The sequence below is a fragment of the Pseudophryne corroboree genome, chromosome 10 (assembly GCF_028390025.1).
Source record: "Pseudophryne corroboree isolate aPseCor3 chromosome 10, aPseCor3.hap2, whole genome shotgun sequence".
NCBI classification, from domain to species: Eukaryota; Metazoa; Chordata; class Amphibia; order Anura; family Myobatrachidae; genus Pseudophryne; species Pseudophryne corroboree.
This window is the reverse complement of record NC_086453.1, coordinates 264,376,851-264,401,287: the sequence shown is the minus strand read 5'-3', so window position 1 is coordinate 264,401,287 and position 24,437 is coordinate 264,376,851. Positions and strand designations below refer to the sequence as shown.

The window sequence follows — 24,437 nt, the reverse complement described above, 5'->3', positions numbered from 1 at the left end:
CGGACGAGCAGACATAATAAGGAAGGATTTAGAATCCCGGGTAAGACTCTTACCAGCCACACCAATCCCACCGTACAACTCGTGATACTATATCCAGTTTGACAGTATGAAAACAACTGAGCCTCTCAACAGATGGCTCAACAATAACCCTTTTGTTAACAATAACTATTTACAAGTATTGCAGACAATCCGCACTTGGGATGGGCGCCCAGCATCCACTACGGACTACGAGAAATAGAATTACCGGTGAGTAAATTCTTATTTTCTCTAACGTCCTAGTGGATGCTGGGAACTCCGTAAGGACCATGGGGATTATACCAAAGCTCCCAAACGGGCGGGAGAGTGCGGATGACTCTGTAGCACCGAATGAGAGAACTCCAGGTCCTCCTCAGCCAGGGTATCAAATTTGTAGAATTTTGCAAACGTATTTGCCCCTGACCAAGTAGCTGCTCGGCAAAGTTGTAAAGCCGAGACCCCTTGGGCAGCCGCCCAAGATGAGCCCACCTTCCTTGTGGAATGGGCCTTTACAGATTTTGGCTGTGGTATGCCTGCCACAGAATGTGCAAGCTGAATTGTACTACAAATCCAGCGAGCAATAGACTGCTTAGAAGCAGGAGCACCCAGCTTGTTGGGTGCATACAGGATAAACAGCGAGTCAGATTTTCTGACTCCAGCCGTCCTGGAAACATATATTTTCAGGGCCCTGACAACGTCTAGCAACTTGGAGTCCTCCAATTCACTAGTAGCCGCCGGCACCACAATAGGCTGGTTCAAGTGAAATGCTGACACCACCTTAGGGAGAAATTGGGGACGGGTCCTCAATTCTGCCCTATCCATATGGAAAATCAGATAAGGGCTTTTACATGATAAAGCCGCCAATTCTGACACTCGCCTGGCTGAAGCCAAGGCCAATAACATGACCACTTTCCACGTGAGATATTTCAGATCCACGGTTTTTAGTGGCTCAAACCAATGTGATTTTAAGAAACTCAACATCACGTTGAGATCCCAAGGTGCCACAGGAGGCACAAACGGGGGCTGAATATGCAGCACTCCTTTCACAAATGTCTGAACTTCAGGTACTGAAGCTAGTTCTTTTTGAAAGAAAATCGACAGAGCCGAGATCTGTACTTTAATGGAGCCTAGTTTTAGGCCCATATTCACTCCTGCTTGCAGGAAATGCAGAAATCGACCTAGTTGAAATTCCTCTGTTGGGGCCTTTTTGGCCTCGCACCATGCAACATATTTCCGCCATATGCGGTGATAATGCTTAGCCGTAACATCTTTCCTGGCCTTAATAAGCGTAGGAATGACTTCTTCCGGAATACCCTTTTCCTTCAGGATCCGGTGTTCAACCGCCATGCCGTCAAACGCAGCCGCGGTAAGTCTTGGAACAGACAGGGCCCCTGCTGTATCAGGTCCTGTCTGAGCGGTAGAGGCCACGGGTCCTCTGAGAGCATCTCTTGAAGTTCCGGGTACCACGCTCGTCTTGGCCAATCCGGAACCACGAGAATTGTGTTTACTCCTCGCTTTCTTATTATTCTCAATACCTTTGGTATGAGAGGCAGAGGAGGGAACACATAAACCGACTGGTACACCCACGGTGTCACTAGAGCGTCCACAGCTATCGCCTGAGGGTCCCTTGACCTGGCGCAATATCTTTTTAACTTTTTGTTGAGGCGGGACGCCATCATGTCCACCTGTGGTTTTTCCCAACGGTTTACCAGCATCTGGAAGACTTCTGGGTGAAGTCCCCACTCCCCCGGGTGGAGGTCGTGTCTGCTGAGGAAGTCTGCTTCCCAGTTGTCCACTCCCGGAATGAACACTGCTGACAGTGCTAGTACATGATTCTCCGCCCATCGGAGAATTTTTGTGGCTTCTGCCATCGCCATCCTGCTTCTTGTGCCGCCCTGTCGATTTACATGGGCGACTGCCGTGATGTTGTCTGACTGGATCAGCACCGGCTGGTGTAGGAGCAGGGATTTTGCTTGACTTAGGGCATTGTAGATGGCCCTTAGTTCCAGAATATTTATGTGAAGGGAAGTCTCCTGACTCGACCATAGTCCTTGGAAGTTTCTTCCCTGTGTGACTGCCCCCCAGCCTCGAAGGCTGGCATCCGTGGTCACCAGGACCCAGTCCTGTATGCCGAACCTGCGGCCCTCTAGAAGATGGGCACTCTGCAGCCACCACAGTAGAGACACCCTGGTTCTTGGAGACAGGGTTATTAAGCGATGCATCTGAAGATGCGATCCGGACCACTGGTCCAACAGGTCCCACTGAAAGATTCTGGCATGGAACCTGCCGAAGGGAATTGCTTCGTAAGAAGCCACCATCTTTCCCAGGACCCGCGTGCAGTGATGCACTGATACCTGTTTTGGTTTCAGGAGGTTTCTGACTAGAGATGACAACTCCCTGGCTTTCTCCTCCGGGAGAAACACTTTTCTCTGGACTGTATCCAGAATCATACCCAGGAACAGTAGCCGTGTCGTCGGAACCAGCTGTGACTTTGGGATATTCAGAATCCAGCCGTGCTGGTGCAGCACTTCCTGGGATAGTGCTACTCCCACCAACAACTGTTCCTTGGACCTCGCTTTTATTAGGAGATCGTCCAAGTACGGGATAATTAAAACTCCCTTTCTTCGAAGGAGTATCATCATTTCCGCCATAACCTTGGTAAATACCCTCGGTGCCGTGGACAGTCCAAACGGCAGCGTCTGGAATTGGTAATGGCAATTCTGTACCACAAATCTGAGGTACTCCTGGTGAGGATGGTAAATGGGGACATGCAAGTAAGCATCCTTGATGTCCAGGGATACCATGTAATTCCCCTCGTCCAGGCTTGCAATAACTGCCCTGAGCGATTCCATCTTGAACTTGAATTTTTTTATGTATGTGTTCAAGGATTTCAAATTTAGAATGGGTCTCACCGAACCGTCCAGTTTCGGTACCACAAATAGTGTGGAATAATAACCCCGGCCTTGTTGAAGTAGGGGTACCTTGATTATCACCTGCTGGGAATACAGCTTGTGAATTGCCGTTAGCACCGCCTCCCTGTCTGAGGGAGCAATCGGCAAGGCAGATTTTAGGAACCGGTGGGGTGGGGACGCCTCGAATTCCAGCTTGTACCCCTGAGATACTATTTGCAGGATCCAGGGATCCACCTGTGAGCGAACCCACTGATCGCTGAAATTTTTGAGGCGACCCCCCACCGTACCTGGCTCCGCCTGTGGAGCCCCACCGTCATGCGGCGGACTTGGAAGAAGAAGCGGGGGAGGACTTTTGCTCCTGGGAACCTGCTGTTTGTTGCAGCCTTTTTCCCCTACCTCTGCCTCTGGACAGAAAAGACCCGCCTTTTCCACGCCTGTTTTTCTGGGTCCGAAAGGACTGAACCTGATAAAACGGCGCCTTCTTAGGCTGTGAGGGGACATGGGGTAAAAATGCTGACTTCCCAGACGTTGCTGTGGAAACTAGGTCCGAGAGACCATCCCCAAATAATTCCTCACCCTTATATGGTAACACTTCCATGTGCTTTTTTGAATCTGCATCTCCTGTCCACTGGCGAGTCCATAAGCCTCTCCTAGCAGAAATGGACAATGCACTTACTTTAGATGCCAGTCGTCAGATTTCCCTCTGTGCATCTCTCATATATAAGACTGAGTCTTTTATATGGTCTATGGTTAACAGGATCGTGTCTCTGTCTAATGTGTCAATATTTTCTGACAGTTTATCTGACCACGCAGCGGCAGCACTGCACATCCAAGCTGACGCAATAGCTGGCCCAAGTATAATGCCTGTGTGTGTATATACAGACTTCAGGATCGCCTCCTGCTTTCTATCAGCAGGTTCCTTGAGGGCGGCCGTATCCGGAGACGGTAGTGCCACCTTTTTAGACAAACGTGTGAGCGCTTTATCCACTCTAGGGGGTGTTTCCCAACGTGACCTATCCTCTGGCGGGAAAGGGAACGCCATTAGTACCTTCTTAGGAATTACCAATTTTTTATCAGGGAAAGCCCACGCTTCTTCACACACTTCATTTAATATATCTGATGGGGGAAAAACTACGGGTAGTTTTTTCTCTCCAAACATAATACCCTTTTTAGTGGTACCAGTAGTTATATCAGAAATGTTTAACACCTCTTTCATTGCCTCAATCATACAGTGAATGGCCTTAGTGGGCATCAGGTTTGACTCATCGTCGTCGACACTGGTGTCAGTATCAGTGTCGACATCTGGGTCTGCTTGGGGTAGCGGGCGTTTTAGAGCCCCTGACGACCCATGCGACGCCTGGGCAGGCACGAGCTGAGAAGTCGGCTGTCCCACATTTGGCATGTCGTCGATTTTTTTATATAAGGAGTCTATACGTGCACTCATTACTTTCCATAAGCCCATCCACTCAGGTGTCTGCCCCGCAGGGGGTGACATCCCTTCTAAAGGCATCTGCTCCGCCTCCACATCATTATCCTCATCAAACATGTCGACACAGCCGTACCGACACACCGCACACACACAAGGAATGCTCCGAATGAGGACAGGACCCACAAAAGCCCTTTGGGGGGACAGAGTGAGAGTATGCCAGCACACACCAGAGCGCTATATAATGCAGGGACTAACTGAGTTATGTCCCCTATAGCTGCTTTTTATATTATATATGTATTGCGCCCAAATTTAGTGCCCCCCCTCTCTGTTTTTACCCTGTTCTGAAGTGTAGACTGCAGGGGAGAGCCAGGGAGCTTCCTTCCAGCGGATCTGTGAAGGAGAAATGGCGCCAGTGTGTCTGAGGGAGATAGCTCCGCCCCTTTTCCGCGGCCTATTCTCCCGCTTTTTTCTGGATTCTTGCAGGGGTATTTACCACATATATAGCCTCTGGGGCTATATATTGTGGTATTTTTGCCAGCCAAGGTGTTTTTATTGCAGCTCAGGGCGCCCCCCCCCCAAGCGCCCTGCACCCTCAGTGACCGGAGTGTGAAGTGTGCTTGAGGAGCAATGGCGCACAGCTGCAGTGCTGTGCGCTATCTTGGTGAAGACTGATGTCTTCTGCCGCCGTTTTTCCGGACCTCTTCTTGCTTCTGGCTCTGTAAGGGGGACGGCGGCGCGGCTCCGGGACCGAACACCAAGGACTGGGCCTGCGGTCGATCCCTCTGGAGCTAATGGTGTCCAGTAGCCTAAGAAGCCCAATCCGGCTGCAAGCAGGCGAGTTCGCTTCTTCTCCCCTTAGTCCCTCGCTGCAGTGAGCCTGTTGCCAGCAGGTCTCACTGAAAATAAAAAACCTAAAACTATACTTTCTTTCTAAGGGCTCAGGAGAGCCCCTAGTGTGCATCCAACCTCAGCCGGGCACGAAATCTAACTGAGGCTTGGAGGAGGGTCATAGTGGGAGGAGTCAGTGCACACCAGGTAGTCCTAAATCTTTCTAGAGTGCCCAGCCTCCTTCGGAGCCCGCTATTCCCCATGGTCCTTACGGAGTTCCCAGCATCCACTAGGACGTTAGAGAAATGCATCTAAGTGGTGTATTCAATTGATGTTGGATCCTTTCCGACGGAAAGTATCCGACATTTCAGTATTCAATTAGTGGCCAAATCCAACAGGATTTGGCCATTCCCGACAATGCCAATCCGACTTTCTTTAAAGTCGGATTGACATTGTCGGAAATGGATTCAAAACCTGTCAGATTTGGCCGCGAATCCCAACAAAATAAAAATTCTGGATTCGACCTTAAATTCCGGATTCTTCTGACAAGTCTGGAAATCCGACTTGAATTTAATACGGCCCTTAGTCGCAAAGTAATGCTATAGAACACACAAGCAGCTTCTGCTGATTATAATGATATGCAGCATATACTGTATTATGTGTGTAATAGCGGCTCTATCTGCATCCAAAATGCCACGTTACAGTGTTTTCCAGGAAAACACTGTAGCATAGGATTTTGTATGCTAATACAGACGTAGTCACACACAGAATATAGGGCCTATCTCAGACCTGATCGCTAGCAGGCGATTTTTGCACTGCTGCGATCAGATAGTCGCCGCCTACAGGGGGAGTGTATTTCAGCTGTGCAAGTGTGCAAACCCATGTGTAGCAGAGCTGTACAAACAGATTTTGTGCAGTCTTTGCGCAGCCCAGGACTTACTCAGCTGCTGCGATCACATCAGCCTGTCCGGGAACGGAATTGACGTCAGACACCCTCCCTGCAAATGCATGGACACGCCTGCGTTTTTCCAACCCCTCCCTGAAAACGGTCAGCTGCTACCCACAAACGCCCTCTTCCTTTCAATCTCCTTGCGATCGCCCGTGCAAACGGATCTGTCGCACAAACCCATCGCTGAGCGGTGATCCACTTTGTACCCGTGCGACGTGCCTGCGCATTGTGGTGCATACGCCTGCGCAGTTTAGACCTGATCGCCCGCTGTGTGAAAACGCATAGCAGCGATCAGGTCTGAATTACCCCCATAGGCATGCCGCACATCATTTTAATCAGCAGAAGCTGCTTGTTCGTCATATTCCATTACTTTGCGACCAGGAAATATTTTTGCGTCAAAAAAGGTGCTTGGCACTACCATGTCACACGGCACTCACGCGGTATGTATAACGCGTCTTGTAGCATATGGAGCAAATATGTAAGAGGACACATCTGTACATAGGTAATCACCCTTATGTAATTCTTAGTTTAATCCATGAATGTCCTCCCTCGCACTGACATGCTGGCACCACTGGGTATATGCAGGAACTACGAACAGCAATGGATGGGCACAGAGTAATAAGGAGGAACAAAGCAAGCATGTAGAATTTCTTATGTCATACTAAACACTGCTGGCGTGATGCAGAGCTAATTACTGACAGGGCGTAATTCACTAATAGGGCGTAATTCACTAAAAAGGTGCAATTCACTCTAAAAGCGGCTGCAGTCTGTCAATCAGGCTGCATCTTAGGGAGCACTGCGTGCGAGGACGCGGAACCCATTTTGCACATGCTCAGAACCAGGTCCTGCACATGCGCTGTTCCACAAACATAAGAGATAAAACATCGGGTTTACGTGCATCTCTGAATCAGGCTCTAGGCTTGTAACACATTCATTAAAAGGGCACTTTTCTGTCCACTAAATGGTCTTACAGGTAGTGGTTAGAGAGAACGTTTGGTTAAAATGCAGTAATTCCAGTCAGACAGCATATGCCCTGTGTGATGTAGCATAGCTTGTGTTGGCTGGCTTAGCTCTCTCTATTCTATCATTGCAGAAGGAACTTCAGAACTGCAAGCAGGAGAATCGGAACCTACAGGCAATCAAGGTGAGGAGAACACAAAGGCTGGACTATCTTAACAGCATTGTAGGCCCTGGGCAAAGCAATGCACTGGAGCCTCTATCCATTCACAGGAACCAATAAAAAAAAATCATAACATGTCCCTCCGGCTGTCCCACGCCATCTCTCCACATGCTTCCATGCAGTGAATGCCTGGCTATCAGCACTCTGACTGGTGGAAAGCTCCAGCCATCCACCAATGAGCATGCTGACATCCATTAACTGTCTATCTGCAGGCTGGAGGCATGCAGAGAATTTTGACACTGCACTCTGATTGTGTGACCACCATCTGCCCCTGCTCGAAGGCCTATAGTACTGTGGGGCCCTGGGCAGCTGCCCGTTGTGCCTATACATTAATATGGCCCTGTTTGTTTATGGATGGATATATCTGGCTGATTCAGGCTTGGCGAGGATTCTCTGCAGCTCTGTTGTACTCATGAGCTGGTTAGGGGTTTATGATGTTGGACTAAGCTCACGGCTATTGTGTGCGGGCTAATACTTTAATGGCATTTGCAAAAGTACCACATCCGCTTACTATGGTGTATAAGTGACTGGAGGGCAGAGTGATGTGCATGTCAGACATACTGTATGTAAGCTGTCATTCTATGGGCTGGTGCTGCTCTCTGCCACATCTCCAAATTATTATGCGTTTATATATCTGCACTTACAAGTGATCTGCAGATATATCTATCAGTGTGTACCCACCTTAAAACCCTCCAATTTTTAATCACATTAATACAGTACTTTGCTGTGTTAAGTGGGGTACACCGTCGTTATCATTTATTTTTAGCCTGAAATCGTCCAGTGTGTATGGGGGCAATATTGGTGACCGATGAACGATGCGCACTCCTGCACGTCGTTCAGCGATCACCAGTATTGAGCCGACATGCAGCTCAACCCGTCAATGTCGGGCTAGGCTGCATGTTCGGGAATGCCGGCGGTGACGTCACGTTATCATTGAACGATAACGTTCAGTGTGTGTGCACTATATCGTAGAACGCTATATCGTTCAACGATATAGTCGGTCACCGCCAGCATTTAAACATTGGGTAGTGTGTACCCGCCTTTAGAATGATTTCTAGTCTTAGGGTCCCAGTCATAGCCCTGCTAGTCACCTCAAGGCCTGAGAAAAATCCACCAACCTGCATAGTTCTTAGTGTTCCTCGCTAGATGCTTCTTACACCCGCCGTGGCAAACACAGGAGTTCTGAAGGGGTGTAGTATGTCTGACCGGTGCCCATTCTGAAGGGCAGGTCCTGCATGTTGCCTTTGAAGAAAAAGATAAAGTTGTGGAAATAACAGGTACGGTTGAGTCACAAAGTGTTGCTTATTCACATACAGTGTCAGATGCTATCTGATAACACTAGCAGTATATTTATAGTATTGTTTAACACATTTTCTGGGAACTTTTAGCGAATCACTAATTTAAATTTCAGTAGAACCCAACTTCATCCATAGCAGGAGAGGGTTTTCTTATGTATGTGAAATAAACCTGAGCCACTCAGATGGTTCTGCACGGATGCTTTACAGGACAGAGCTCCCCGTGCTTCATGCGTGATCGGATAGAGGGGACTTGTCCACTTACCCCCAGGGCCAGAAGCACTAACAGTCTCTCCCTGAGGACCCGGACGTCTTGCTGCAGGACAGCACTCTTGTACAAGCAGCCGTACTCACCCCCCATGTGTTTGTTGGATTATCAGTCATCACCTGTCCTATATGCCCCATGGCAAATGTGAGGCTCTCCTGCCATGTGATCCCCTTTCTCGCCTCTGAGCCGCACTTCATTCGTATGATCGGGGCACCACTTTGTATTTACAATTGTGCTCACTGCCATCATTCATTGGTACACATAATCAATGTACCAGCCATTAGTAATGATGTTAGCAAGCAGGTGTAATCCTAAACTTATATAGGGTGAAATGATAAATGTCCCAGCCCTGACGAAAGGGCTTTTGCCCTTTGTTGTCTGCCCCCAGTCCTAAAATTTGATAAATTTCATGTGACAATTAAAACATAATGGGACAGATGTATTAACCTGGAGAAGGGATAAAGAAGTGATAAAGCAGTAATGAGCACAGGGTGATAACGCACCAGCCAATCATTACGGATTTGAAAAATGACAGGATCTGATTGGCTGGTGCGTTATCACCTTGTGCTTATCACTGATTTATCACTTCTTTATCCCCTCTCCAGAATTAATACATCTGCCCCAATAGGTTTGATTTTCCATTATTTATTGAGCACACATGAAGGCATAACTAAAAACCATGTGTTACACAGTATACAGTCCATGAATAGAGCAATAACTAATCATTTTTCCATGTAAATCTTTCAGTTATATTTGAATCCTTTTGGCTCATTTGTCCTTATAGCATTGATTCAATTCATTCAGGTTTCAGTGCATTTGTGTAACCTCCGCTCTCTTATGCGCCTTAAAGGGCCTAAGGTCTGCACTGTGACTTGGCTATTACAGGGCTTTGATGCTTTCCTTTTCCAGCCACTCAGCTGTAGTCTTGCTGGTGTGCTGTAGTCTTGCTGCATTATCTACAAGTTTCAGCCAAGGGTCAGTTGTCTGAAAAATGATCTCACGTTCATAAATATAACCGTATTGTGAGTTTAACTTAGTGTTTAGTGTAAAACACAAGATAATGAAATGTCCCCCATTTCTGTCTGTATAATGTGTGTTCCAGGATGCTTTGCAGCAGAGGATGGCTCATCATGAAAGCTCTGTACTTCAATTAAAGCAAGAGTTGTTGCGAACCAACATGGACAAAGATGAACTACACAACCAAAATGTAAGTTATGAGGGTCCAATATTCCAGCCTGGGCAGTCATGTAGTAGCCTAGGGATAACCTAATGATAAAGGAACTTTAGCATCCAGTCAGGTGTTACCTAGGCACCTATTCCCCCGTGAGCAGGGCCGGCGTCAGAAATTGTGGCGACCAGTACAAATGTAAAAGGCAAGGCCCCTGCCTCCTTTATTCCCCCTTCTCCTCTGCCCACAGGCCTGGTGGACACAGAGGTGTCTCGTTGAGCTCTGGTACCTTGAGCAAGCACAAGCAATGAAGTCCCTTCACTGTACTGATGTGCCTCACATGCTCCTCAGACCCCTCTATACTGTATGTTCTCCAGATCTCTCCACATGTCCCGTAAATGCCCCACACAGGTGTACCTCCTGTACTCCCTTGATGGCAGCACTTCCCATAACAAGTTGAACCCCTGGGACACCTGCTGGTCTGCAGATATTTACCGTCACCAGTCTCTGAACATATTAGCTGGACAATATGTGTAAGGATACAGCAGGTGGGGGTGCTGAAGAGGCTACAACCTCTGGAATGGGGGCAGTACCGGGAAAGGGGAACCCCAGGTTTTCTTTTATTTGGGGAGTGTGGGCAAAAACATTAAATACTTTTCACCATCTATTGTTTGTTGTTATAAGGTGGATTTACAGAGAAAACTGGAAGAAAGGAGCCAGTTACTTGGTGACTATAAAGTAAGTCAGCATATCAGTATTATTTTAAGATGAATAGCCTCCCAGCAGTGATAGAAGCTAAGACAATAGAGCAATTTAAACATGCATGGGATAGACATAAGAATACCCTTACACCAGAGGTTCTCAAACTTGGTCCTCGGGAGCCCACACAGTGCATGTTTTGCAGGTAACCCAGCAGGTGCACAGGTGTATTAATTACTCACTGACACATTTTAAAAGGTCCACAGGTGGAGCTAATTATTTCACTTGCGATTCTGTGAGGAGACCTGCAAAACATGCACTGTGTGGGCCCCCGAGGACCGAGTTTGAGAACCTCTGCCTTACACAGAACTAAGGCTCAAATAGGGTTGAGGTTACCAAAAGGTAACATAGGGGCAGACTAGATGGGCCAAGTTGTTCTTATCTGCCATCACATTCTGTGTTTCTTAGGGGCCCTACACATTTGACGATGCGCCGCCGAGGTGCCCGACGGCCGAAACGGCCGACGAGCGACCCGGCTGCGGGGGGGCAGTGACGGGGGGAGTGAAGTTTCTTCACTCCCCCCGTCACGCGGCTGCATTGAAGTGCAGGCAAATATGGACGAGATCGTCCATATTGGCCTGCATGCACAGCCGACGGGAGACCAGCGATGAACGAGCGCGGGGCCGCGCATCGTTCATCGCTGGAGTCTCCACACTGAAAGATATGAACGAGTTCTCGTTCATTTATGAACGAGATCGTTCATATCTTTCAGAAAATCGGCATGTGTGTAGGGCCTATAAGAGTTGTCCCAATTTAATCACATTAACCTTTTTATGTGCACTGAATTACTTGTCTAAAGTGAAATAATGTACGTAGTATATTTCTCTGACGTCCTAAGTGGATGCTGGGGACTCCGTCAGGACCATGGGGAATAGCGGCTCCGCAGGAGACAGGGCACAAAAGTAAAAGCTTTAGGATCAGGTGGTGTGCACTGGCTCCTCCCCCTATGACCCTCCTCCAAGCCTCAGTTAGATTTTTGTGCCCGGCCGAGAAGGGTGCAATCTAGGTGGCTCTCCTAAAGAGCTGCTTAGAGTAAAAGTTTTGTTAGGTTTTTTTATTTTCAGTGAGTCCTGCTGGCAACAGGCTCACTGCATCGAGGGACTTAGGGGAGAGAAGTGAACTCACCTGCGTGCAGGATGGATTGGCTTCTTAGGCTACTGGACACCATTAGCTCCAGAGGGAGTCGGAACACAGGTCTCACCCTGGGGTTCGTCCCGGAGCCGCGCCGCCGACCCCCTTGCAGATGCCGAAAAGTGAAGAGGTCCAGAAACCGGCGGCAGAAGACTTTTCAGTCTTCATAAGGTAGCGCACAGCACTGCAGCTGTGCGCCATTGTTGTCAGCACACTTCATAGCAGCGGTCACTGAGGGTGCAGGGCGCTGGGGGGGGCGCCCTGGGCAGCAATGATAGTACCTTATTCTGGCTAAAAATACATCACATATAGCCCCTGGGGGCTATATGGATGTATTTAACCCCTGCCAGGTCTCAGAAAAACGGGAGAAGAAGCCCGCCGAAAAGGGGGCGGGGCCTATTCTCCTCAGCACACAGCGCCATTTTCCCTCACAGAAATGCTGGTGGGAAGGCTCCCAGGCTCTCCCCTGCACTGCACTACAGAAACAGGGTTAAAACAGAGAGGGGGGGCACTTATTTGGCGATATGTATATATATATATATTAAAATGCTATAAGGGAAAAACACTTATATAAAGGTTGTCCCTGTATAATTATAGCGTTTTTGGTGTGTGCTGGCAAACTCTCCCTCTGTCTCCCCTAAGGGCTAGTGGGGTCCTGTCCTCTATCAGAGCATTCCCTGTGTGTGTGCTGTGTGTCGGTACGTGTGTGTCGACATGTATGAGGACGATGTTGGTGAGGAGGCGGAGCAATTGCCTGTAATGGTGATGTCACTCTCTAGGGAGTCGACACCGGAATGGATGGCTTATTTAAGGAATTACGTGATAATGTCAACACGCTGCAGGGTCGGTTGACGACATGAGACGGCCGGCAAACCAATCAGTACCTGTCCAGGCGTCTCAAACACCGTCAGGGGCGTTAAAACGTCCTTTTACCTCAGTCGGTCGACACAGACACGGACACTGACTCCAGTGTCGACGGTGAAGAAACAAACGTATTTTCCTTTAGGGCCACACGTTACTTGTTAAGGGCAATGAAGGAGATGTTACATATTTCTGATACTACAAGTACCACAAAAAAGGGTATTATGTGGAGTGTGAAAAAACTACATGTGGTTTTTCCTGAATCAGATAAATTAAATGAAGTGTGTGATGATGCGTGGGTTTCCCCCGATAGAAAATTATTGGCGGTATACCCTTTCCCGCCAGAAGTTATGGCGCGTTGGGAAACACCCCTTAGGGTGGATAAGGCGCTCACACGCTTATCAAAACAAGTGGCGTTACCGTCTCCAGATACGGCCGCCCTCAAGGAGCCAGCTGATAGGAGGCTGGAAAATATCCTAAAAAGTATATACACACATACTGGTGTTATACTGCGACCAGCGATCGCCTCAGCCTGGATGGGCAGCGCTGGGGTGGCTTGGTCGGATTCCCTGACTGGAAATATTGATACCCTTGACAGGGACAGTATTTTATTGACTATAGAGCATTTAAAGGATGCATTTCTATATATGCGAGATGCACAGAGGGATATTTGCACTCTGGCATCAAGAGTAAGTGCGATGTCCATATCTGCCAGAAGATGTTTATGGACACGACAGTGGTCAGGTGATGCAGATTCCAAACGGCACATGGAAGTATTGCCGTATAAAGGGGAGGAGTTATTTGGGGTCGGTCCATCGGATCTGGTGGCCACGGCAACAGCTGGAAAATCCACCTTTTTACCCCAAGTCACATCTCAGCAGAAAAAGACATCGTCTTTTCAGCCTCAGTCCTTTCGTCCCCATAAGGGAAGAAGACTGCAGCAGGCAGCCCATTCCCAGGAACAGAAGCCTTCCACCGCTTCTGCCAAGTCCTCAGCATGACGCTGGGGCCGTACAAACAGGTGCGGTGGGGGGTCGTCTCAAGAGTTTCAGCACGCAGTGGGCTTACTCGCAACTGGACCCCTGGATCCTACAAGTAGTATCCCAGGGGTACAGATTGGAAATTCGAGACGTCTCCCCCTCGCAGGTTCCTGAAGTTTGCTTTACCAACGTCTCCCTCCGACAGGGAGGCAGTATTGGAAACAATTCACAAGCTGTATTCCCAGCAGGTGATAATCAAAGTACCCCTCCTACAACAAGGAAAGGGGTATTATTCCACACTATATTGTGGTACTGAAGCCAGACGGCTCGGTGAGACCTATTCTAAATCTGAAATATTTGAACACTTACATACAAAGGTTCAAATCAAGATGGAGTCACTCAGAGCAGTGATAGCGAACCAGGAAGAAGGGGACTATATGGTGTCCCTGGACATCAAGGATGCTTACCTCCATGTCCCAATTTGCCCTTCTCACCAAGGGTACCTCAGGTTCGTGGTACAAAACTGTCACTATCAGTTTCAGACGCTGCCGTTTGGATTGTCCACGGCACCCCGGGTCTTTACCAAGGTAATGGCCGAATGTCACGATCCGGGTATCTGGACGCCATTTCTTACCCATCAGATGCCTCCTAAGGCTGGCTCAGCGCTCCAGGACCGGATCCCATCTGTTATCCTAATGTTCACATTCCTGCATCCTCTCCTGTCTCTCTGAGACGCTGTCACAGTAACGCCTTATTACATCTGGCATGGCGTCTCCCGCGGCCTCCGCCGCCGTCCCTGAGCTTCTGCATGCAGAGTGTCAGAGTGGCGATTACGTCAGCCGCGGCCTCCGCTGTGTCCGCGTGGTTGGATGTGCACTTGTCAGCCTGGCGTCTCCGGTCTCCAGTGGCCGGCGCCGCCATTACTGTTTTCATTACCACATGGATTACAAACCAAACTTCCCTCCAAGTGTCTGCATGGGCGCAGCCATCTTGGATTCTGTCAGCTGATCATTTCCTCCAATCTGTTGTCAGTATTGTTAATCTGCATAATTGCCTAGCCAATCCCTTCCTTGCTGCAGGTATAAATACACTGTGCCTGAGCAAGGAAGGCGTCAGTGCTTTGGTTGTCAAACCTAGTTCCTGTTTGTCTCTCTCCTGTGATTGTCTTCCAGGTTCCAGCTCCTGTCTCAAGACTTCCACCATAGAGACCCGCACCAGCATTCCACCTGCGGTGTAGCCTGACTCTCCAATCCATTGTGGATTCATCTGTTTCCAGCTACAACATTACCTGCTTCCAGCTCAGCTTCCAGCAGAGTACAGCTTCCCTTAAAGGGCCGGTGTCCTTTCTACACTTTACCACTCTCCACCGGTATTATTATTTCTCCGCTCTCAAGTTCTACATTTCAGTTCATATTTCATCGCTCCCAAGTTCATTTATTATTTAACTGGTTCCAGCCAGTATCCACTCCGTGCTAACAACAGTCTGGTTCCAGCCAGTATCCACAGCAGCTGTTTTATCTTCAGCAACCCAGCTTTTCCTGGAACACCAGCTGGCACAATCCTGGGTTATCTCCATTGCTACAGTCGGGCCTGGTAAGGACTTTCCATCTAGAAGATCATAAGAACTATCTCACACTACCAGTGCCCTGTGGCTCCTGCCATCCTGTAGTACCCAGGAACTGTATTTATTCTTTGCTGACTTTTACGTTTTCTTTTACTGCTGCTGTGTTGCAGAGTTGTCATAATAAACATCATTGACTTTTATCCAAGTTGTCGTGGTCACGCCTTCGGGCAGTTATTATTCATGTTACTTACATGTCCAGGGGTCTGATACAACCTCCCAGGTTCCGGTACATCTCAGCCCCTACAACTGAGGCTGCCTCCCGTCAGCTCAGGCCCTCAGTTGTGACAGTAAGCACTGACCTAATGAATCCAGCCGGAGACCAGGATCAAGCGGCCAGGCCGATGCAAGAACTGGCAGCCCGACTAGAACATCAGGAGGCTGCACAGGGCCACATCATCCGCTGTCTCCAGGATCTCTCTACTCGGCTGGATGGGATTCAGACAACTCTCCGTGGATCAGGCGCGTCTGGTGCGTCAACCACAGTGACTCCAGCTATAACCCCACCCACCTTACCCATTTCTGCTCCACGTCTTCATCTTCCAACGCCAGCAAAATTTGACGGATCTCCAAGATTCTGCAGGGGATTTCTCAACCAGTGTGAGATTCAGTTTGAGCTACAACCTGGCAATTTTCTCAGTGACCGTACAAAAATTGCCTACATTATTTCTCTTCTCAGTGGCTCAGCCCTTGATTGGGCATCACCGTTATGGGAGAGGTCCGACACCCTGCTATCTTCCTACACTGCCTTCGTGTCAACATTCAGGCGCATCTTCGACGAGCCAGGCCGGGTAACCTCAGCTTCATCCGAGATTCTCCGTTTACGCCAGGGGTCACGTACTGTAGGACAATATCTGATACAGTTCCAGATCCTGGCATCCGAACTGGCATGGAACGACGAGGCCCTGTATGCTGCATTCTGGCATGGCTTATCTGAGCGTATTAAAGATGAGTTAGCTACCAGAGACTTACCTTCTAAGTTAGATGAGCTAATCTCACTCTGCACGAAAGTTGATTTACGTTTCAGAGAGAGAGCAACTGAGCGTGGAAGATCATCTGCTCCAAAATCTTCTGCTCCTCCTCCTCGTCAACTGTCACCATCTAAAGATGAGTCCATGCAACTTGGTCGTTCCCGTTTAACTCCTGCTGAGCGCCGAAGACGTCTCTCCGAGTTTCTCTGTCTCTATTGTGCAGCTCCGTCTCACACCATTAATGCCTGTCCCAAACGTCCGGGAAACTCCAAATCCTAGCTCGCCAAGGAGAGGGCCGGCTAGGAGTAATGATCTCCTCTCCATCTCCTCAAGATTGTAATCTCCCAGTCTCGCTTCAAGTTGCTCAACGTTATCGGAACGTTATTGCCCTCCTTGATTCCGGAGCAGCTGGGAACTTTATTACCGAAGCCTATGTTAAACGGTGGTCCCTACCCACCGAGAGACTTCCTTCGTCCATTTCTTTAACTGCCGTGGATGGCAGCAAAATTTTTGATGCAGTCATTTCTTTAAGGACTCTACCAGTTCGTCTGAGAGTGGGAGTTCTTCATTCCGAACTTATTTCTTTTTTAGTGATTCCAAGAGCCACACATCCTGTGGTCCTGGGCCTTCCATGGCTCCGTCTTCACAATCCTACAATTGATTGGACGACTACGCAAATCCTGGCATGGGGTTCCTCCTGTGCTGAGACATGTTTGTTTAAAGTATTGCCTGTCTGTTCTTCCTCCCCCAGGTCGTCTGATGTTCCACCTCCTCCATATCAAGATTTCACGGATGTGTTCAGTAAAGCTTCTGCTGATATCCTTCCTCCTCATAGAGAATGGGACTGTCCGATTGATCTCGTTCCAGGGAAGGTTCCACCTCGAGGCCGAACTTATCCGTTGTCTCTGCCTGAGACGCATTCTATGGAGGAATATATTAAAGAGAACCTAGCAAAGGGGTTCATTCGACCTTCTTCTTCTCCAGCCGGCGCAGGCTTCTTTTTTGTAAAAAAGAAAGATGGTGGTTTGCGGCCGTGCATCGACTACAGAGGTTTGAACGACATTACCATCAAGAACCGTTACCCTTTACCCCTGATTACTGAGCTCTTTGACAGAGTTAGCGGAGCTACCATCTTTACAAAGCTGGACTTGCGAGGTGCATACAATCTCATCCGGATCCGTGAGGGTGACGAGTGGAAGACCGCCTTTAACACCCGTGACGGACATTATGAGTACCTCGTCATGCCCTTCGGATTGAGCAATGCTCCAGCTGTCTTCCAGCATTTTGTCAATGAGATCTTCAGAGACATTCTATACCGTCATGTCGTGGTCTATCTAGACGATATCCTCATTTTTGCCAACGATTTAGAGGAACATCGTTTTTGGGTTAAAGAGGTTCTGTCCCGTCTCCGTGTCAATCATCTCTATTGCAAATTAGAAAAATGCGTCTTTGAAGTCAAGTCCATTCCGTTTCTAGGGTACATTGTGTCCGGTTCCGGACTAGAGATGGATCCTGAGAAACTACAAGCAATTCAAAATTGGCCGGTACCCTTAACCCTCAAAGGGGTCCAGAGGTTCTTAGGGTTCGCCAACTATTACCGAAAGTTTATACGAGACTTTTCCACCATTGTGGCGCCTATTACTGCTTTCACTAAGAAGGGTGCTAACCCGTCCAAGTGGTCTGAAGAAGCCATGCAAGCATTTCATCTTTTAAAACAAAGGTTCATCTCTGCGCCTGTTCTGAAACAGCCTGACATCGACTCTCCTTTCATCTTAGAGGTGGATGCCTCCTCCGTTGGAGTAGGAGCGGTGTTATCTCAGAGGGCTAAAGATGGCCATTTACACCCTTGCAGTTTCTTCTCCCGGAAGTTCTCCCCAGCTGAGCGCAACTATGCCATTGGCGACCAGGAGTTGCTAGCCATCAAGCTCGCTCTAGAAGAGTGGAGGTATCTGTTGGAGGGAGCTTCTCATTCAATCACCATACTTACAGACCACAAGAACCTTTTATACCTGAAGGGCGCACAATGTCTCAACCCTCGTCAGGCCAGATGGGCACTTTTCTTTTCCAGGTTCGACTTTAAACTCCAGTTCTGTCCTGGCTCTCAGAATCGCAAGGCCGATGCCCTTTCCCGCTCATGGGAGCAAGAAAATGAGTCAGAGTCTTCAGACAAGCATCCTATTATAAATCCGTTGGCATTCTCCACGGTAGGGATGGACTCTACGCCCCCATCAGGGAAAAGTTTTGTGAAGCCGATGCTAAGGAAGAAGCTCATGCATTGGGCCCATGCTTCCCGTTTTGCCGGACATACAGGTATCCAAAAAACCCTGGAGTTTATCTCTAGGTCCTATTGGTGGCCAACTCTGAAAAAGGACGTCTTGGAGTTTATTGCATCTTGCCCAAAGTGTGCCCAACATAAAGTATCCCGCCAGTCGCCTGCGGGGCAACTGGTTCCACTATCCGTTCCCCGTCGACCATGGACCCACTTGTCGATGGATTTCATTACAGACTTACCCATGTGCAACAAGTTCAATACCATCTGGGTGGTAGTTGACCGGTTCACCAAGATGGCACACTTCATTCCTCTCACCGGTCTTCCGTCAGCTTCCAAGTTGGCTCAAGTATTCATACAAGAGATCTTCCGACTCCACGGTCTTCCTGAAGAAATTATCTCAGATCGAGGAGTTCAATTCACAGCCAAATTCTGGCGAAGTTTATGTCAAGTCCTCCAAGTCAAGCTAAAGTTTTCCACGGCTTACCATCCTCAGACCAATGGTCAAACCGAGAGGGTGAATCAGGACTTGGAGGCCTTCCTCCGCATCTATGTGTCCTCCTCTCAAGATGACTGGGTTCAATTACTTCCCTGGGCCGAGTTCTGTCATAACAACCAGTATCATTCTTCATCTGCTTCAACACCATTCTTCACTAACTTTGGATTCCACCCTAAAGTTCCTGAGTTCCAACCGCTTCCAGCAACTTCTGTTCCCGCAGTGGATATCACCTTGCATCAGTTTGCCAATATCTGGAAGAGCGTACGATCAGCTCTGCTCAAGGCATCGTTCAGGTACAAGAAGTTTGCGGATAAGAAGCGTCGAGCAGTTCCTGCTCTCAAGGTGGGTGATCGGGTATGGTTATCCACGAAGAATTTGAGGTTAAGAGTTCCCAGTATGAAGTTTGCACCTCGTTATATCGGTCCTTTCAAGATTGAACAAGTCATCAATCCTGTTGCTTACAGACTCCAGTTGCCTCCCTTCTTAAAAATACCCAGGACATTCCATGTTTCCCTGTTGAAACCGCTGATCTTGAATCGGTTTCATTCCTCACTTCCTCCAACTCCGAAAGTCCAAACTCAACGAGGCGTTGAGTATGAAGTGGCCAAGATCCTGGACTCACGTCACCGTTACGGTCAACTACAGTATCTTATTGACTGGAAGGGTTACGGCCCTGAGGAACGTTCATGGACCAATGCTTCTGATGTCCATGCTCCTGCCTTGGTCCGGAGATTCCATTCCAAGTTTCCTCAAAAGCCAAAGAAGTGTCCTGGGGCCACTCCTAAAGGGGGGGGTGCTGTCACGATCCGGGTATCTGGACGCCATTTCTTACCCATCAGATGCCTCCTAAGGCTGGCTCAGCGCTCCAGGACCGGATCCCATCTGTTATCCTAATGTTCACATTCCTGCATCCTCTCCTGTCTCTCTGAGACGCTGTCACAGTAACGCCTTATTACATCTGGCATGGCGTCTCCCGCGGCCTCCGCCGCCGTCCCTGAGCTTCTGCATGCAGAGTGTCAGAGTGGCGATTACGTCAGCCGCGGCCTCCGCTGTGTCCGCGTGGTTGGATGTGCACTTGTCAGCCTGGCGTCTCCTGTCTCCAGTGGCCGGCGCCGCCATTACTGTTTTCATTACCACATGGATTACAAACCAAACTTCCCTCCAAGTGTCTGCATGGGCGCAGCCATCTTGGATTCTGTCAGCTGATCATTTCCTCCAATCTGTTGTCAGTATTGTTAATCTGCATAATTGCCTAGCCAATCCCTTCCTTGCTGCAGGTATAAATACACTGTGCCTGAGCAAGGAAGGCGTCAGTGCTTTGGTTGTCAAACCTAGTTCCTGTTTGTCTCTCTCCTGTGATTGTCTTCCAGGTTCCAGCTCCTGTCTCAAGACTTCCACCATAGAGACCCGCACCAGCATTCCACCTGCGGTGTAGCCTGACTCTCCAATCCATTGTGGATTCATCTGTTTCCAGCTACAACATTACCTGCTTCCAGCTCAGCTTCCAGCAGAGTACAGCTTCCCTTAAAGGGCCGGTGTCCTTTCTACACTTTACCACTCTCCACCGGTATTATTATTTCTCCGCTCTCAAGTTCTACATTTCAGTTCATATTTCATCGCTCCCAAGTTCATTTATTATTTAACTGGTTCCAGCCAGTATCCACTCCGTGCTAACAACAGTCTGGTTCCAGCCAGTATCCACAGCAGCTGTTTTATCTTCAGCAACCCAGCTTTTCCTGGAACACCAGCTGGCACAATCCTGGGTTATCTCCATTGCTACAGTCGGGCCTGGTAAGGACTTTCCATCTAGAAGATCATAAGAACTATCTCACACTACCAGTGCCCTGTGGCTCCTGCCATCCTGTAGTACCCAGGAACTGTATTTATTCTTTGCTGACTTTTACGTTTTCTTTTACTGCTGCTGTGTTGCGGAGTTGTCATAATAAACATCATTGACTTTTATCCAAGTTGTCGTGGTCACGCCTTCGGGCAGTTATTATTCATGTTACTTACATGTCCAGGGGTCTGATACAACCTCCCAGGTTCCGGTACATCTCAGCCCCTACAACTGAGGCTGCCTCCCGTCAGCTCAGGCCCTCAGTTGTGACAGTAAGCACTGACCTAATGAATCCAGCCGGAGACCAGGATCAAGCGGCCATGCCGATGCAAGAACTGGCAGCCCGACTAGAACATCAGGAGGCTGCACAGGGCCACATCATCCGCTGTCTCCAGGATCTCTCTACTCGGCTGGATGGGATTCAGACAACTCTCCGTGGATCAGGCGCGTCTGGTGCGTCAACCACAGTGACTCCAGCTATAACCCCACCCACCTTACCCATTTCTGCTCCACGTCTTCATCTTCCAACGCCAGCAAAATTTGACGGATCTCCAAGATTCTGCAGGGGATTTCTCAACCAGTGTGAGATTCAGTTTGAGCTACAACCTGGCAATTTTCTCAGTGACCGTACAAAAATTGCCTACATTATTTCTCTTCTCAGTGGCTCAGCCCTTGATTGGGCATCACCGTTATGGGAGAGGTCCGACACCCTGCTATCTTCCTACACTGCCTTCGTGTCAACATTCAGGCGCATCTTCGACGAGCCAGGCCGGGTAACCTCAGCTTCATCCGAGATTCTCCGTTTACGCCAGGGGTCACGTACTGTAGGACAATATCTGATACAGTTCCAGATCCTGGCATCCGAACTGGCATGGAACGACGAGGCCCTGTATGCTGCATTCTGGCATGGCTTATCTGAGCGTATTAAAGATGAGTTAGCTACCAGAGACTTACCTTCTAAGTTAGATGAGCTAATCTCACTCTGCACGAAAGTTGATTTACGTTTCAGAGAGAGAGCAACTGAGTGTGGAAGATCATCTGCTCCAAAATCTTCTGCTCCTCCTCCTCGTCAACTGTCACCATCTAAAGATGAGTCCATGCAACTTGGTCGTTCCCGTTTAACTCCTGCTGAGCGCCGAAGACGTCTCTCCGAGTTTCTCTGTCTCTATTGTGCAGCTCCGTCTCACACCATTAATGCCTGTCCCAAACGTCCGGGAAACTCCAAATCCTAGCTCGCCAAGGAGAGGGCCGGCTAGGAGTAATGATCTCCTCTCCATCTCCTCAAGATTGTAATCTCCCAGTCTCGCTTCAAGTTGCTCAACGTTATCGGAACGTTATTGCCCTCCTTGATTCCGGAGCAGCTGGGAACTTTATTACCGAAGCCTATGTTAAACGGTGGTCCCTACCCACCGAGAGACTTCCTTCGTCCATTTCTTTAACTGCCGTGGATGGCAGCAAAATTTTTGATGCAGTCATTTCTTTAAGGACTCTACCAGTTCGTCTGAGAGTGGGAGTTCTTCATTCCGAACTTATTTCTTTTTTAGTGATTCCAAGAGCCACACATCCTGTGGTCCTGGGCCTTTCATGGCTCCGTCTTCACAATCCTACAATTGATTGGACGACTACGCAAATCCTGGCATGGGGTTCCTCCTGTGCTGAGACATGTTTGTTTAAAGTATTGCCTGTCTGTTCTTCCTCCCCCAGGTCGTCTGATGTTCCACCTCCTCCATATCAAGATTTCACGGATGTGTTCAGTAAAGCTTCTGCTGATATCCTTCCTCCTCATAGAGAATGGGACTGTCCGATTGATCTCGTTCCAGGGAAGGTTCCACCTCGAGGCCGAACTTATCCGTTGTCTCTGCCTGAGACGCATTCTATGGAGGAATATATTAAAGAGAACCTAGCAAAGGGGTTCATTCGACCTTCTTCTTCTCCAGCCGGCGCAGGCTTCTTTTTTGTAAAAAAGAAAGATGGTGGTTTGCGGCCGTGCATCGACTACAGAGGTTTGAACGACATTACCATCAAGAACCGTTACCCTTTACCCCTGATTACTGAGCTCTTTGACAGAGTTAGCGGAGCTACCATCTTTACAAAGCTGGACTTGCGAGGTGCATACAATCTCATCCGGATCCGTGAGGGTGACGAGTGGAAGACCGCCTTTAACACCCGTGACGGACATTATGAGTACCTCGTCATGCCCTTCGGATTGAGCAATGCTCCAGCTGTCTTCCAGCATTTTGTCAATGAGATCTTCAGAGACATTCTATACCGTCATGTCGTGGTCTATCTAGACGATATCCTCATTTTTGCCAACGATTTAGAGGAACATCGTTTTTGGGTTAAAGAGGTTCTGTCCCGTCTCCGTGTCAATCATCTCTATTGCAAATTAGAAAAATGCGTCTTTGAAGTCAAGTCCATTCCGTTTCTAGGGTACATTGTGTCCGGTTCCGGACTAGAGATGGATCCTGAGAAACTACAAGCAATCCAAAATTGGCCGGTACCCTTAACCCTCAAAGGGGTCCAGAGGTTCTTAGGGTTCGCCAACTATTACCGAAAGTTTATACGAGACTTTTCCACCATTGTGGCGCCTATTACTGCTTTCACTAAGAAGGGTGCTAACCCGTCCAAGTGGTCTGAAGAAGCCATGCAAGCATTTCATCTTTTAAAACAAAGGTTCATCTCTGCGCCTGTTCTGAAACAGCCTGACATCGACTCTCCTTTCATCTTAGAGGTGGATGCCTCCTCCGTTGGAGTAGGAGCGGTGTTATCTCAGAGGGCTAAAGATGGCCATTTACACCCTTGCAGTTTCTTCTCCCGGAAGTTCTCCCCAGCTGAGCGCAACTATGCCATTGGCGACCAGGAGTTGCTAGCCATCAAGCTCGCTCTAGAAGAGTGGAGGTATCTGTTGGAGGGAGCTTCTCATTCAATCACCATACTTACAGACCACAAGAACCTTTTATACCTGAAGGGCGCACAATGTCTCAACCCTCGTCAGGCCAGATGGGCACTTTTCTTTTCCAGGTTCGACTTTAAACTCCAGTTCTGTCCGGGCTCTCAGAATCGCAAGGCCGATGCCCTTTCCCGCTCATGGGAGCAAGAAAATGAGTCAGAGTCTTCAGACAAGCATCCTATTATAAATCCGTTGGCATTCTCCACGGTAGGGATGGACTCTACGCCCCCATCAGGGAAAAGTTTTGTGAAGCCGATGCTAAGGAAGAAGCTCATGCATTGGGCTTGGATACCTGTATGTCCGTTTTGCCGGACATACAGGTATCCAAAAAACCCTGGAGTTTATCTCTAGGTCCTATTGGTGGCCAACTCTGAAAAAGGACGTCTTGGAGTTTATTGCATCTTGCCCAAAGTGTGCCCAACATAAAGTATCCCGCCAGTCGCCTGCGGGGCAACTGGTTCCACTATCCGTTCCCCGTCGACCATGGACCCACTTGTCGATGGATTTCATTACAG

At 48.7% G+C, this 24,437-nt stretch overlaps 1 protein-coding gene and 1 long non-coding RNA gene across 6 annotated transcripts in view; one reads left to right on the top strand and one right to left on the bottom strand.

Annotated features, from left to right (window-relative positions):
- Nucleotides 1-24,437, bottom strand: part of LOC134966476 (uncharacterized) — a 209,114-nt gene that overhangs the window by 117,201 nt on the left and 67,476 nt on the right. For both annotated transcript variants that reach the window (XR_010188656.1, XR_010188655.1), the window contains one exon: nt 8,432-8,555. This is a non-coding gene — a long non-coding RNA (uncharacterized LOC134966476). The remainder of the gene's footprint in view (nt 1-8,431; nt 8,556-24,437) is intronic.
- Nucleotides 1-24,437, top strand: part of DIXDC1 (DIX domain containing 1) — a 360,729-nt gene that overhangs the window by 310,569 nt on the left and 25,723 nt on the right. For all 4 annotated transcript variants that reach the window (XM_063943242.1, XM_063943243.1, XM_063943241.1 and 1 more), the window contains 3 exons: nt 7,227-7,277; nt 9,979-10,083; nt 10,729-10,782. In XM_063943242.1, coding sequence (XP_063799312.1) covers nt 7,227-7,277; nt 9,979-10,083; nt 10,729-10,782 — 210 coding nt within the window. The remainder of the gene's footprint in view (nt 1-7,226; nt 7,278-9,978; nt 10,084-10,728; nt 10,783-24,437) is intronic.